The sequence below is a fragment of the Artibeus jamaicensis genome, unplaced genomic scaffold (genome assembly GCF_021234435.1).
Source record: "Artibeus jamaicensis isolate MK-2021 breed Jamaican fruit bat unplaced genomic scaffold, CSHL_Jam_final contig_797, whole genome shotgun sequence".
NCBI lineage: Eukaryota > Metazoa > Chordata > Mammalia > Chiroptera > Phyllostomidae > Artibeus > Artibeus jamaicensis.
In genome coordinates, this window is record NW_026521977.1 from 20,005,843 (window position 1) to 20,020,712 (window position 14,870).

Sequence of the window (14,870 nt, forward strand, 5' to 3'; positions counted from 1 at the left end):
CTGCAGGAGTGTATTCCCCTGTTGCCCACCCCACACCCTTACCAGAAGAGAGCTATTCCCCTTAGATCTCTGTTTACAAGGGGATTGACTGACTGTCAGACGTCTCAGGCCTCTTACCTGCCCCCAAAGGCTGGCGCTCTCTTCTCCATCTTTCAGGACTCGGGGCTGACTTTGTGATGTTCCCTTAAGCAAACATGAAATGGTAACCATACATAGATGGTTAGCCCATATAAAGCTTAGCAATTTTTATTGGCTTGACTGAACTTCTTCACTGGTATTTGAATTTAACCATCTCATGAATGCAACTCACAGCTCTTCTAGGTTCCCACATTATTTCTTCCTCAGCAACCAATTCCACTAAAGCAGTTTGGAGAGAGTCCTTAAGACGGTGCACCCGCTACGGTAGTTTCTGAAGGAGGTACAAAGATGGGTGGGTGAGACAGGATCCATGACTGTGAGCATGTGAATTACAGAGGAGAATGAGACAGTACTTAGATACCCTTGAGGATAAGCTGAACAGGACGAAAGCCATTAAGAGAACTCAACCTGCCCCCTGGAGATTCAGAGGACAGCAGTCCTTACAGAAAGTTGGGACTCTGTGATGACATCATGGGGTGGCTGGGGTTTGAAAGCTATGTAGGAATCCACAGGGAGTGATGGGTAGAGTATAAGCTGAAAGAACAACATAGAAAAGAGGCAAAAGTCACAGGGCACTTGAGGAATCGCTCGTTAAGAGCCCCAGTGCATGGCTTGGCAGTTTTATACCTAATTTCATTGGGTAAAGGGAAGCTCCTGAAGGTAACCGAGTAAGGAAATGACCTTGCAGTAGTTCTGAGAACCAGCATGGGGCAGGGGTAGAGCCGCACAGTTAGCGGATGAGTAACCTGGGCTCCTTTGGGGAGAAGCAAAGGCATCAAAGAGGAAAGAACCCTCAGGCCTCACTTTTGGCTGAAAATGGTCTGAGTTGGGGGCATGTATGCGTGTATGTGTGTGAGAGAGAGAAAAAGATGGGAGAGAGAAACAGGGAAGAAGAGAGGAAAACTATGTGGGTACGAACAATAGCTAGTAAGTTGCTGACACTGTAGTGATGCTTCAGCTTTGATGGTCCTTCGAGGGTATGAGCTCATGTCCTCAGGATTTTAGATCTCGGGTCATCATCCACTCTAAGGGGTACTTTGCACTAAGGAGGGCATCAAGGAACACAGAGGCTAAAAGTCAGCTCCTACCATAACTGGGAAAAGAAATGTATTTCCAAGAGCCTCCTCTCCAGAGCCAGTCTCATGCTCCGACCCCACTGGTGCACAGGGACGTGGTTGCATTCCTCACGCCACCAGGCACCAGGGCTACAACCCCCTGTCTGGGATTATGCCCAGGGACAACCATGGGTCACTCACAGAACCACCTCCTTTTTTGCAGTTTCCAGTGGATTTTTTGGAGGCCAGTGGCATGAAATCCATCCTCAGTATTGGACCAAGTACCAGGTGTGGGAGTGGCTCCAGCACCTCCTGGACACCAACCAGCTGGATGCCAGCTGCATCCCTTTCCAGGAGTTTGACATCAATGGCGAGCACCTGTGCAACATGACTTTGCAGGAGTTCATCCGGGCGGCAGGGACAGCAGGGCAGCTCCTTTACAGCAACTTGCAGCATCTCAAGTGGAATGGTGACTATCTTTCTCCCCATCTCACTAGGAGCCAGCTGAGAAGAGCAGGGACTCCGCAGCCAGCAGGCTCCCTAGACAGGGCACCAAAGGCTGGTCTCACCTCCTGTTTCCCAGACAGGAAAGTAGAGGGGAGGTGAGAGAACAGGCACAAAGCCTGGGCTATGAGGTGTGTCTCATCCTATAGTAACCTAGTGCAATTTAATTCTCTCCTTATGGCTGATTTTCCAGGAGATGTGCCAGGAGGGTATCCACCGAATACTTGCTACTTTCAGAAAAACCTTTTCTTCTTTGCCTTGCAAACAGGGTTTGATAGTTTCATTCCTAATTACTTGCTTGCTAAGATCATTATGGCTCCTTTTTTTGTTTAAATTTCTAGACCTAGGTTCTTTAGATGGAACCTAAGGGTATGGTAAGGAGATAAGCAAAATTAGATCTATGTTTGTGTTTGGGGAGGGAAGGGGAGAAGGCTTGCTTACATTATTTCAGCAGAGTCTTAAATGTTTTGTTAACTAACAAAAAAGGGGGTTAGAGTTTAGCCCCAAATGTCTGTCGTTGAGGTCTCACCTAGCACCCAGACAGGCACTGTTTAAACGCTGTGCCTAGGGGAGAGTTTATAGACATGCACGCATGTTCTGCACTATGTACTGTCTTATATACAAGACATGGTGAGGCAGACAGCTCATGTTGCAGAATGTCTTTGGCACTGGCATAAAGTTGCCCTGATGATGGTTATATAGAACAGGCTCCTCTGGAAAGGATGGCTATTTTGGAAAGCAGCAGCATATAAAGAATGAGCTGGCCTATCCACATCAGAATGAGCAGGTCTGTCTCAGTAGATCTTGAGTGTAGGCAAGTAGGTGGGGCTTTGAAAGCATGAGTTCCAGGCCTGTGAACTGTCCTCAGAGCCCAACAGCTGCTGTCACTGCCGAGGAGGACCCAGAGTCTGGCTGCAGAGCTGGCCGCAGTGGTAGCCATCTGGGATGACCTCATTCAGCTCCCGGCACTTTCTCCTTCCCACCCACCTCACGGAGCTGCTTGAGCATTTTTCTTTTACTAGAAACAAACCAAACAAGGCTCTATAAATAACCCCCAGGAATCTTCAGAAAGAGCAGACTTATACTTGAGGAATTAAAATATTTACCTCCCCACCTCCAATTAAATCCAGTCAGTCCTTTAAACCTTTACCCTTGATTGAAGCCTAAGGCAGGGTGTCCTGAGAGGCAATGTGGCTGTTTCTGACCTCCCACCTTTGACCTTTCATGACTTGTTCAGCCCCACTGGGTGCTGCCGGTGCCTCTTGACCTCTCACCTTTGATTTGTTGTTTGCCTCTTTGGAGATGTTCTGTTAACTTACATTTATTAAGTGTTTATGTGCACTAGGCATGCTGAATGCATTGATTCATTCAGTGACTTTATGAAAAAATGCAGTACCCATTTTACAGAGGGGACGACTAATAGTAAGAGAGTTTAAAGACGTGGCTCCTGCTCCTGAGATATTTATAATTGGACTGAGGAGGAAAAAACATGAGATTTCTTCAGATGGATATGTGTGCTTTTGTATGTGACACATCTGTAAGGCATAAAGAAGGGAGGAATCGGTGCATTTCCCCAGACACGTCTCATAGATTGGATCTAGTCAAAGTGGGTTTGATTAAATTTAACATCAAAGAAGAATAAAGCCAGTTAAATTAAAATGGTTTTCCTTGTTTTCTCCTTTTCATTTCATATCATATCTTAATGTGGGAAAGCACCTTAGATGCCATCCAATAATGACTTTTTCTAGTTTAAGCCCCTAACTTTACAGAAGAGGAAACCCAGACCCAGGAAGTAGAGGTGCCTTGCAGTTATTAGTGGGAAACTGGCCCTCTGACCTCTGAGGTTCTATTTGCACCACACTGAATGCCTTACCTGTACAATGTCAAGTAATTCCATCTGATGTGGGCACCTATATCAAGCTACCGACTTTCTACAGAAAGTTCAGGTTTGCATTTGTAGCTGCACCACCGCAAACATGGGTGATCAGGTACTGGGATTGGCAGAAGCTCTTCCAAGAGGCCGGGTCTGTCCTTGTTTAAGTTTTGGCTCCATGTGGGCCTGCTCTGACTTTCCCAATCTGTCCTTCACAGGCCAGTGCAGTAGTGACCTGTTCCAGCCCACACCCAATGTCATAGTCAAGACCGAACAAACGGGTAAGTAGTAGCAGACAAAGAGAGCCAACTTGGTAGGCAAATACCCTGGCGAGGACGAGTGGGAGGGAGTGGGAAGGAGTGTGGGAGCAGGACGGAGCCAGTCGTTTGGCAGGAAACCCAGGAACGCCTCTTCCCTGGCTGTCTCCAGTGGGCCGCTCTCCGTGAGCTTCATCCCTTGCGCTGGGGACCAGTGACTGCCAGCTTTTTCTGATTTCTAGACTGATGGTGAGACTAATTCAGCCCACACTTCTCTGCTTCCCACCCCTGGTCAGGGCATCATCCAGGCTCTAGTCCAGGAGCTAGAAAAATGCAGAGTTTAAGTGGGCCTCCTATTCACCACAAAGAGCCAGAGGACTTGGCCGGGTTAGGAGAAGCAGGAGGAGAGAAGAGGAAGGGTCAATGTCTCGCCCCCTCCTCCCTTGGTAGGAGTGTCACACAAAAAAGAGGAAGGTGCGGACTTGCTGTTGTACATACTGTGGTTTCTAGGGGCTCTTGGAAGTTCTGTAGAACTGTTGCCCCAACTCCTGCCTTATGTGTACTGTTAGATGAAAGGCTACTCTGGACCCTGAGTAGGGTTTGCTGGAGACTTGCAGGGGCAGTAATTGCCTTGAGAAGTTGTGCCTGTGGCCTTGCACCAATCAGACCCCCTTGCATATTGACCTTTGGCCTGTGGTCTCTTAGTCTAAGGAGAGCTATGCAAGTCCTCCACAGTCCACTGGCCATGATGAAACTGTGCAGCTGCCACTGCTCCAGGGTTGCTCCCCCAGTCCTCATAAGTGAGACTGCAAGCCATTGGGGCCAACCCTGAGTTTGCCACAGGCCCGCCTGAGGGTTGCGTGCCAGTCACGAAGGGCAGAATTTCAACTGGGAGTGATTTGTGAGTCATTCAGGTCCCACTGGCCTCATATAATATTTGCTCTTAAGGGGGCTAGCCCCCCATTATTAAATTAAAAAGAAAAAACACAATAGCTGCTACGCATGCTAATTAGTTTTCTCTAGCCCTGCCTTTCCCCCACAGACCAGGGGCTGGGTTACCTGGATGGTTGGTGCTTTATGGGCCTGACTGCCCTAGAGGCAGATGAAGGACTCAGCAGACAGCTGGCGTGCCCCACCCCCACAGTGACCAGGATGGTATGGAGAGGCCCCCCAAAAGTCGATCATTCCTCCTCGACCATCCAGATATTCTTGTGTTGCCAGTTCAGAAAAGCTAAGCCGAAGAAGGGTGGAGAAGAAGGTCCACCCAGGGAGGAGGGGAGAAGAGGCTCATAGAGGGGCCAACACCCCCAGACCTTTTGGTTCGGTTTGTTTTCAGAGACAACAACAGGTGTATGAGGTGACCCAACAAGGAGAGAGGGTGTAGCCACAAGAGATTGGGCTTGGAGTGCCCAAACACGTAGCTATTAGTTAAAATACCAGCTAAATCCCTGTGTCGTAAACAAGAGGACTTAGCCAGTGACTCAGGTTTTATACCTTTTATGTTGTAAAAACAAAATGAAACTCGGCCAGTGGCTCACCACCCGGCCCAGAAATTCAGAAGCTGGGCAGGAGGGGAGCAGAGGGCAGCCTTGATCTGTGAAAAGTAGAAATCAGGAAGTTCCTGCAGGGGACAGCTGAGAGCTGCCTGCCAGACCTTGCAGCTCTCGTCGGGCCAGGAAAGAAAATGCTTCTGTTGGAGACCAGCCCAGGTGTGGTTGTTGTGTCGGAGTTGGGCTTCATCTGGGGTAGGTGGAGGGGAGTTGCCTTTGAATCTGAAATCTGAAGAGTCTATCAGAATGAGACGTGCTTAGAGAGAAGAGAGAGAGAGAGAGAGAGGCTTCTGCAAGGTGAGGCATAGGGCCTGTTAAAGGTTGTTGGATTTGGGTTTTGAGAATTTTATGATGCTCCTCAAGCTAATCAGAGAAATCCCAGAGAGAGGGGGCTGTCACCCACCTTGAGGGCGCTCTCTCCAGACTGCAGCAGGAAAGGCACTGTGATAGAACTGACTAGACTTTTTCTGGCAGAAACATTACTAATTCCCCCCGGAACATAGTACTAGAAAAAGATGCTTATTAATCAGGAATTTGTCTCTCACAGTTTCTTTTTCCAGGGTAAACATATTCTAGTCGTTATGTAGTAGAAGCTCCTGGACCCACCCCCTGCCACGTGCAAACTGAGAAAACCCCCAGGAAACCCAAGCATTGGTCTAGAATAGGATCTCACTGTTGCAACTTCCCCTTAAATGCAACAGGTGTAGAACGCATGGACAGAGCTATAACAAAGCCCATTTTCCCAGGACACTGGAAGAAACATGGGGTAACATTATTATAAAGTAACACGTGACCGAAGCAGAATCATATCCCTTTTCTCTGGGGACCACCCCCGATACCCCAGGCCTCACTGAGGAACAGTGCGTTAAGAAAAGCGAACTCTCCCCACCGGGATGACGACTGTTGACCGTTCCCATTTTCTGCCCTTTGTAGACCCTTCCATCATGAACACCTGGAAAGAAGAAAACTATTTATATGACACCAACTATGGTAGCACAGTAGGTAACTAACTCCCCAGCACTTCATGCCCTTCTACATTCTGTCTTTGTTATTCTAATAGCCCAAAAGTTCCCTGTTGGGAGGGGGCTCTGAATGTCCTTGATCTTTTCTCGCTACAGATTTGTTGGACAGCAAAACTTTCTGCCGGGCCCAGATCTCCATGACAACCACCAATCACCTCCCCGTAGGTAAGTTGTCCTGACATGGGAGGTTACGTGAGCCTCAGGCCAGTGTTTACTGAGCATTAATGGGAATTACTGACATCCCTCCTACGTTTCCATGTTGCTGGAGTCTTTTTCTCATGAGAAGGCAAGGAAAGGGCTGGAGTTGCTGTTTATGAAAAGATCCGCATTTGAGCCAGTATTTGTACATTGACAATTACCAGCAAGGGTGCCTCTAGGAAAAGTATTTGTCTCCTATGAAACCAGGTCACCTTTCAACAAAAACTCGCTCTCGGGAACTTATCTGATAAAGTTATTCATACTTGAGTATATTTATGGGGAAGAAGGCTACATTTAATTTTTGACAAATGTTGGACTTCAGAGAAAGAATGTCGAACAGTGGCATTCAGAGGTCCATGAACCTGTGGCAGTGGTCTTTGGGTAGAAGGGGAGCAATCAGAAGTGTTCAGAACCCTGGAAACCACACTGCTTGGTTGGTTTTTGAAGTCTGACCCTGCCAGCTCATCAGGACTCTTCACTCAGTCAGACAAACTGTAGTTTGAAATTCTATTCTCATTAGTCACATTTGGTTAAAAGTGGATCTACCTGGGGTCTACCTGTGACTCAATCAAGGTTACACTGAATGAGATGGTCGGTCTGCAGGGAGTCTGGGGGAGGGGCTTCCAGATTATATTCTCCCTTCCATTCACAGATAGGAACGTTGGCATGTGCTGTTTAGGAATGATTGTGCCAGGGAGATGAGTAGAGGGTCTCGTGTTGTCCCTGGGTCTGGGTGGGAACTGGTGGGTCTGGTTGGGTTTGTGGAATGGAGCTTGGACTTGTCACAGTGAATTGCTCCTTTCCCGGAACTGAATTTGGGACTTCAGAACTGGGATTCAAATGACTGTTTGGAAAAGAAAGCACGGAATCAAACAACAACCCCTTTTCTCTCTCTCTCCCTCTCTCTCTCTGCTTTTGTTGAGTATGTTTTTGAGAACTGAAATAATGAAAGCTTCTGGTTTGAGGTTTTGTTTGGGTCAAGTCCCTCGAATGAGACAGGGCTGGGAGCCAGTGTAAATGCTTCTGGAACTGAAGTGAGGATCTGAGGGCGAGTCATTTCTCTACTTCCCCCTCCCCCGCAGCGACCCGTACCGCGGGTCACGCTAAGTATTTGCTGAAAGTAGGACACAGATCCACAGGGACAGGCACTGCTGCAGTGACTTTGCCCTCCTCGGGCAGCGGAGCCGAGCGGGGTGAAATTTCCGTGGCGAGCATTGCCACCCAGTCAGGAGAAGGGTTTCTGGCTGAGGAAACCAGCCACCCACTCGCTCACCTTCGGACTTCCTCTCACACCTCCCAAGGTGTCACCTCCCACATCCTTCCTGTTGGATCTTTGGCTTATGGCAAAAGATTCCGACTAAAAGTAAACTTGAACCAAACACTTCCTGAGCCTCCAGGGCTGTTAGGTCCCGAGGCGCCTCAGAAACCTAAAAACCTGCATCACAGTCCTGCTGGCCTCACAGCCTGGCCCCTGTCCTGTCCTCTCTGCCTGCCCTCCAGGGTCTCAGAACGCACAGGGGCCTCAGCGGCCAGTTCCTGCTTGCATAGTTGCATTAACGGAAAATTCACAATCTCCTAAGTCCACCTACTTTAGTTTTGAAAAGTCCTGCTTCAAATGGCCTTTGCACACCTGCTCTACCTCGTCAGCCCTGATCCTTTGTTCCCCCGTCCATCATTCCTGTCCCGTGACTGTGACCCAGGCTGGAGAATGAGATGATCAGTTCAGGTCCTCTGCTGGAATTATTACTTCGAGAATTGGCTGAGTATCAGGGGTTGGCAAGTTCTGTGGAACAACAGCCCTCCAGTAGGATATTTACTTACAGCCCCGGATGGGTCGATTCCTTTCACTATAGTTCAGCACCTGTTGGATGGCACCAGACACCCCCAGCCCCCCATTTGCCATTTGCCTGAGTCTTTACCTCTCAAGCTCCCATTACACTGCATGCAGTTAAATATCTTTCTATGTCTTAATGCAAGTTACAAGTTGAAAGGGGGCGGGGCCCAAGGTAAACTGATGCCCTCTGTGATAAAGGCAGGTGGGGAAGCTTTGTTTTGATTTCTCTGCCATCTGCCCATTTCATAAAATGGCCGCCAGGGTTCTCGATCTGCCCGATGATAGTCCTCGGGCCAATCACGCCAACTCAGGCTTGATGTGTTTATTCACTGACTAGCTGAGCCTCCAGCTAGGGCGGCGAGGTCTATTATAACCCTGAAATTTGTATATCCCGTAAAGAAATGGCTCACAGCTGAATCATATGCAAATGCTTCTAATCTTCACTTCTTGCGAAGCAGCTTAGCTGAAGTCATGATCTGGCACTTGCATCACGGACCTGTGGGTTCATGCGGCCCCTGCCCTGCCCGGACCTCGGCCTGAGGTGCCTGGGAGCCCAGCGGGAGGAAGCCAAGCCAGACCACTTCCCCAGAGCGAGCCATTCTTTTATAAGCGTGAATCATTTAACCACAGGGCTGCCTTCAAAGGCTTTGAGTTTTTTATTTGGGGGTGAGGGTGAAGACATCGTGGGGGAGGCCATCCTAGGAAGGGGGGGTTTGAGAACATCTTAGTGCTCAGGCAGGTCAGCGATGCCACAGCTTGCCCGCACACCCCGGGCACGGGACAAGGAGGCTGGAGGAAATGAGAGTTGCCCTTCGCCTTCGGCTGCATGTTCCTTCACATGACGACGGGAACATTTGTATTTGGGGATTTTTTTTTGTATTTGGTCTTTCCAAATGGGATGAAGGTGTAGCCTAGGTGAATGGCTGACAACTCAAAGAGAAAATTCTCTCAAGGCCTATCTGGGACTTTTTAATCTGGTGCCCATGGACTCCTGAGTGAGCCACCAACCCCCCTGAAATTGTGTGCAGATGTTCACGAGTGTACTATGTGTGCCTTTTTCTGGGGGGAGGGTCTAAGGTCTCTGTCTTATTCACAAAGTTACCTTAATCCCAAAGTAATTGATTCAACATCAGCTTGGATCCCACCATACACAGTGATCGAGGCCAATAAACTGGGAGATGCTGGGGTTTTTTGTTGTTGTTGTTTTTTCTGAATTCAACCCCGGCTTTGAAATAATGGCCCTGCATCTCTCCTGGCTGCCATTTGAAGATGAGCTTTGCTTGTGGCCTGCTGGGTAAATGCCACCCTTTGTCTGAAGAACAACGTGGCCCTGTCAGAGTGATGTATCACTTGGAAACCGGGGACAGTGCCAAGCCTGTCGCAATATTGTCACATCCTGATAGGATGTTGCAACCTAACCCTGAAACCTACAGGGAGGGAGAGTGAAGTCTCCTTACATTTCTTGTGAATTTGTCCTTCTAGATTTCAGAGAAATCCAAGTCAGGTGCAGGTCTCTTGCTGACAAAGCCAGTGGAAAAATCCTTAACCAGAATAAGAATTATTTTTTTCTGAGCCAGATCTTATTAAACCCCTCTTCCACATCTGGCTGCAGCCTTCATAGAAACTGCGGGGACGCTGAGTCGTGACGAGCCGGTGGTCTGACAGGCATATGTGCCCACAAACACTGGGAAATACAGAATCACCACATTGCAATTACTTTGCCCCACCAACCAGAGCATCACGGAGCTGGAACTGATTCTGGGCAGGGGAGGCCTTCATAAAATTTGTTATGTGCCACCAGCTTAAGGAATGGCATAGAACAATGGTTATGAGTAAAGCCTTCCACTTCAAACCGACTGTGGTCACATCTTAGCTCTACTCTCAGGCTGTGTGACTTTAGACAAGTCATTCAACCTCTCTGTGTCTCGGCTCCTCCAGGGCTTTAAACTTTGGATCGTAACAGTACTTACCTCATAGGGTTATGGTGTGAATTAAATAAAGAGATTCATGTAAAGTGCCCAGGCCTATGCCAAGTACATAGTGCTCCATAAACAGGACCTGTTCTTCTTATCCATGTAAATTAGGAGCTAATGGCTTATTCAAACTTTTTAGAGTAATGGACCACTCTTGGCAATTGAATGAATGCTATGGAGCTTCTCCCTTTGCATATATTTTCAGCCAATCTGAAATGCCCTCGAAGGCCACACCTGGATTAGTGAAGCCTAGCATAGGAGGACATAAAGCGACACGGCAGAAGAGATGCATTTTACTGGTCCAGTTTCTTAACAGAACGGGCTTGGGTGTAGGAACTGCTCTGCATTAAAACTGGTAGATTTTTGACTGTGCAACTTTTCATTGTTGTTGTTTGGATCTGCCTTGGTCCTCCCGATGCCTGACGTGCCTGCTAACAGACATGCACACACACACACACACACACACACACACACACTGCTAGGTTGTTTAGTTTCCTTTTCAAGAAGTTTGAGTTCACAGATCCGCCTCTGTCATCTCCTCTTTGGTGACAGTCACAGGGGTAACCATAACGAGTCATTTGTTAAACTAATCTGTGTTTCCATAGTCCCTGTGGCCCTCTGTACTGAGCACAGGCCAGTCAATGGACTCTTTGTCAGGCTGATTAAAATGTAACTTTGCATGCCAGAAAAAGGCACTCCTTTGGCTTAAAAGCCATCTTTCTTTGTTATAATGTTTACATTTTTTGTATTATGAAAAATAAACCCTTTCAATGACCTAAATCCTTGAATGGCTTTCCAAGTCTCTTAGAATAAAAGCTAAAATTCTAAAATCCTACAAAGCCTCAGTGGCCTGAACCTCGGCTCCAACCCTCTCCCCCTGCTCACAGGCACACTGGCTTCTGCTCTGTGGACATACCAAACACACACTGACCTCAGGGCCTTTGCATTTACTATTCTCATTCTTGGGACACTCTTGCACAAGCTTGCTGCATGGCTATCTCCCTCACACCCTTCTGGTCTCCTTATCAGAGAGATCCTCTGTAGCTAGCACCTTATATTACATTGCAAATTAGTCCCATCTCCATACTTCTTACCCTGCAATATTTTTCTCCATAGCACTGTCTGTTATGTATTGGTAATTACATACCAGAAATGTGCCAATCCTGTAATAGGTGCTCAATAAATATTTGTTAAAAGAGTGTATGAAGAATGAAAACGATAATGGAAGGAAATAGGTAAATTAAACAGCTCTCATTTTTCTCTTTAGCAGAGTCACCTGACACAAAGAAGGAACAAGACCACCCTGCCAAGTCCCACACCAAAAAGCACAGTAAGTTGGCTGGCTTTCAAAGGGCATGTAGCCCATCCCTTCCAGCTGGGTGTCACCAGAGGTTACTAGTTTTTAGACAGATATCACCTCTGCCTGCTGCCACCATTTCTTCACCTCAGACTGGGGTGGGGGGTGGAGAGAAAAAAGAGGCCATGCTTGCAGGCAGAGGAACCCCTCTGTGGTTATTTCTCAAAGCAGAACCCCAAAGAATATCTCCCCCTCATTCTGTCTATTTGTTCTAAAACTGAGATGCCCAGTGAATAAGAACCTCTTGTAGTCACGGGGTTAGCAGTTACCTTTCTCCAGAAAAGAGGGTGGGACAAGGAGAAAGATAGGAGGAGACTGCTGAGCTGTATTACTGTTCTTTCGCTGAATGTTGGCTTCCTACTTCTGGGGAATTATTGTTCCGAGAAATGACTGTTAATTCTTAAGAGTCAACAGTGCTCCTTGGGAGTTGTATTTCCCCCCGTAGTAAAACCTTATGAAAGTTTTAAAGTATGAAAGTAAGAAATGTCCGAGACAAGTCTGCAGGGACTGGATATCCTTCTCACAGAGTGGACACAGAACAGAGTGAACAGAGCCCCTCAAAACCTGGGGGGCCAGCGTGAGTCTGTGAGTCACAAGTCTAGTGGGGGTGAGACCGATTTGGACGGCTAATCTCATTACAGCTACCTCTTCATTTCCAAATTGGCCCCCTCAACCCCAGCAAGACCGTGCCCCAATCTATCCTAGGACTTAAAACTCTAGAACCCAACTGATGTGAGGTGCGGTGGCAGAAGCACAGTTGCTGGGTGGGAGTGATTTAGTTGGTGGAAGTACTTACTAAGGGAAAGCGGTGAAAAGTTGCCTTGTGGGGAAGTCGCAAGTTGAAATGAATCCTGGACGATGTGTCAACAATACTTAGAAGGCACTCCAAGTACAGGACACCTAGGACCTTTCCTTTCCTCTTGGCTTTTTCGCTAGTTAACTAGGTAACTTGGTCAAGTCGTTGACATTCTCTGTGTCCCAGTTTCCTGACTTGGACTAAAAAGAAAATGTGCTAGTTCATTCTCAAATGCCTTTTTAAAAATGTGCACTATTTGGGAATGCTGTGATTGGGCTCCGCTGGTGGGTGGTGCGGAGAACTGAGTCTCTGCCATTTGATGGAAGACGTCCCAGCACCGCACTTGCTCGGAGCCTAGTCGGCTGCGACTTCACTCAACGCCTTTTTCTGCTTCTCAGACCCGCGCGGGACTCACTTGTGGGAATTCATCCGCGACATCCTCCTGAACCCAGACAGGAATCCAGGGTTAATCAAGTGGGAGGACAGGTCAGAGGGCATCTTCAGGTTCTTGAAATCGGAAGCTGTGGCTCAGCTGTGGGGAAAAAAGAAAAACAACAGCAGCATGACCTACGAAAAGCTCAGCCGAGCCATGAGGTGAGGAGTCTTGGAACATGCTAAGGCTGCACGAGCATTAGTTTGCGGGAGGCCTAGTCCGACCAGCGGCCTGACACGGTGTCCTTTGTTACAGGTACTACTACAAAAGGGAGATTCTGGAACGTGTGGACGGGCGCAGACTGGTATATAAGTTTGGGAAGAACGCACGCGGATGGAGAGAAAATGAAAACTGACACCTGGAACCCGAACCGAACCAGCCCCCTTCACCTAACGAGCCTAGCTCCTGGACGTAAATATTTCAAAGACGGTTTTCTCTGATATTTATGTGCCAGGAAGGGGAGAAAGGAAAGTCCACTTCTAACGGGAGAAGGAACACTACAGTCGATACAATTATTTTGTTACTTTGAAGTATATCCTATGTGGGGAACAAACGTACACAGTTTTCTGTGAACTATGACGCTGCATGTGGTTTTGTGATTTGTTTTTGCCTTTATTGTGAAGTTCTTTCCACTGCAAGAAGAATGGGGTTTGTGGCCTGTGCTTCTTGCTAAGAGAAAAGAAAAAAACGTCAGAGGGCATTAAATATTTTATATGCAAAGGATTTAGGAAAAGATAACGTGTCCTTCGCTCGCACATAAGCATCCACACGGCCTCATCAAGAGAGGCGGGCACAGTTGGTAGGATGAACTCCAGGGTCTCGGATGGACAAGACGAACCAGAGGATGCTGGGAAGTTTAACCTGCCCCTTAGGAGCCACCGAGTGGAGAATGAGGACTCCCCAAATCCAGGTGGACTGTAATCAGTGCATAATCACATGACTTGCAATGTTCAAATCAGCGAGAAGAATAATGGTGGGGGCTTTCTACTCGTTCAGGAATGATTTCCCTGATGCCAAGGCTCTCTTCCCTCCTTCCTCTTGGATGATTGGTGAACAACTTCAGTTACCACCTCTGCTAACTTCTAGTTATTTAAGAAAGGGGCCAGTCTTGGTTACTTTATGACAATTGCCTAAAAATAAATGGGAAAAAGGAGGTGGCGATGAGTTTGCTCTTGTATTCCTATCATCTCTGTTTTCTCAGTTGGCACAATTGACACTTGTGGTTGAACAATTCTTTGTTGTACATTATTTGGCTGTCCTGTGCATTGTACGATGTTTAGCAGTGTCTGTGACCTTTCTTCACTAGAAGTCATAGGAGTCGTGGCCACCAAAAATGTCTTCAGACATATGCAAATGTGCCTTGGAGAGGAAGTAAATTGCCTTCGATTAAGGCAATGATTTGGCCAGTCAGGATGGAGTTGGTGATTTACTCTCAGAACAGTGAGGTATGGAAGATCTTTTAGTTCCGAGGAACAAGCAAAAGCAAGACTTCAAAGTCAGCCTATTTTTAATTCTTAAATTATTAGGGACAATGGGTTTACATATTTAGAGGGACTTCTTTTCAGGACTCCAGATGAGAGCTAACGTCAGATACATTGAACAAGGTAGTGCAGCCAGAACTAAAGGAAGACGTTTTCACTAGAATTACAAGGCGGAGTAAAAATTTTATTTTAGAAATGCTAAGAGAAAAATGGGTGTGCATGTATTTGTGTGTGTGTGTGTGTATGTGTGTGAGAAAGAGAGAGAGTTCCTGGGAAAATCATCTTTGCAGGTGTTAATTTTTATAGTCTTTCCTCTTTTCGATCATCTTTTTCCTGTCTCATAAGAATCCTTTTCAAAGTGAATGTGTATTATTTAGACTTGCAATTAGAGGAATGTTG

At 47.3% G+C, this 14,870-nt stretch overlaps 1 protein-coding gene across 3 annotated transcripts in view; it reads left to right on the forward strand.

Annotated features, from left to right (window-relative positions):
• EHF (ETS homologous factor) overlaps positions 1 to 14,143 on the forward strand; it is a 37,663-nt gene extending 23,520 nt beyond the window's left edge. For 2 of the 3 annotated variants that reach the window (XM_037128288.2, XM_037128290.2), the window contains exons 3-9: positions 1,417 to 1,662; positions 3,789 to 3,851; positions 6,311 to 6,379; positions 6,496 to 6,564; positions 11,672 to 11,734; positions 12,956 to 13,151; positions 13,246 to 14,143. In XM_037128288.2, the coding sequence (XP_036984183.2) occupies positions 1,417 to 1,662; positions 3,789 to 3,851; positions 6,311 to 6,379; positions 6,496 to 6,564; positions 11,672 to 11,734; positions 12,956 to 13,151; positions 13,246 to 13,345 (806 nt within the window). In that variant the 3' untranslated portion in view covers positions 13,346 to 14,143. The remainder of the gene's footprint in view (positions 1 to 1,416; positions 1,663 to 3,788; positions 3,852 to 6,310; positions 6,380 to 6,495; positions 6,565 to 11,671; positions 11,735 to 12,955; positions 13,152 to 13,245) is intronic. The other variant, XM_037128291.2, reaches the window with a different exon arrangement.
• The last annotated feature ends 727 nt before the right edge of the window (positions 14,144 to 14,870 follow it).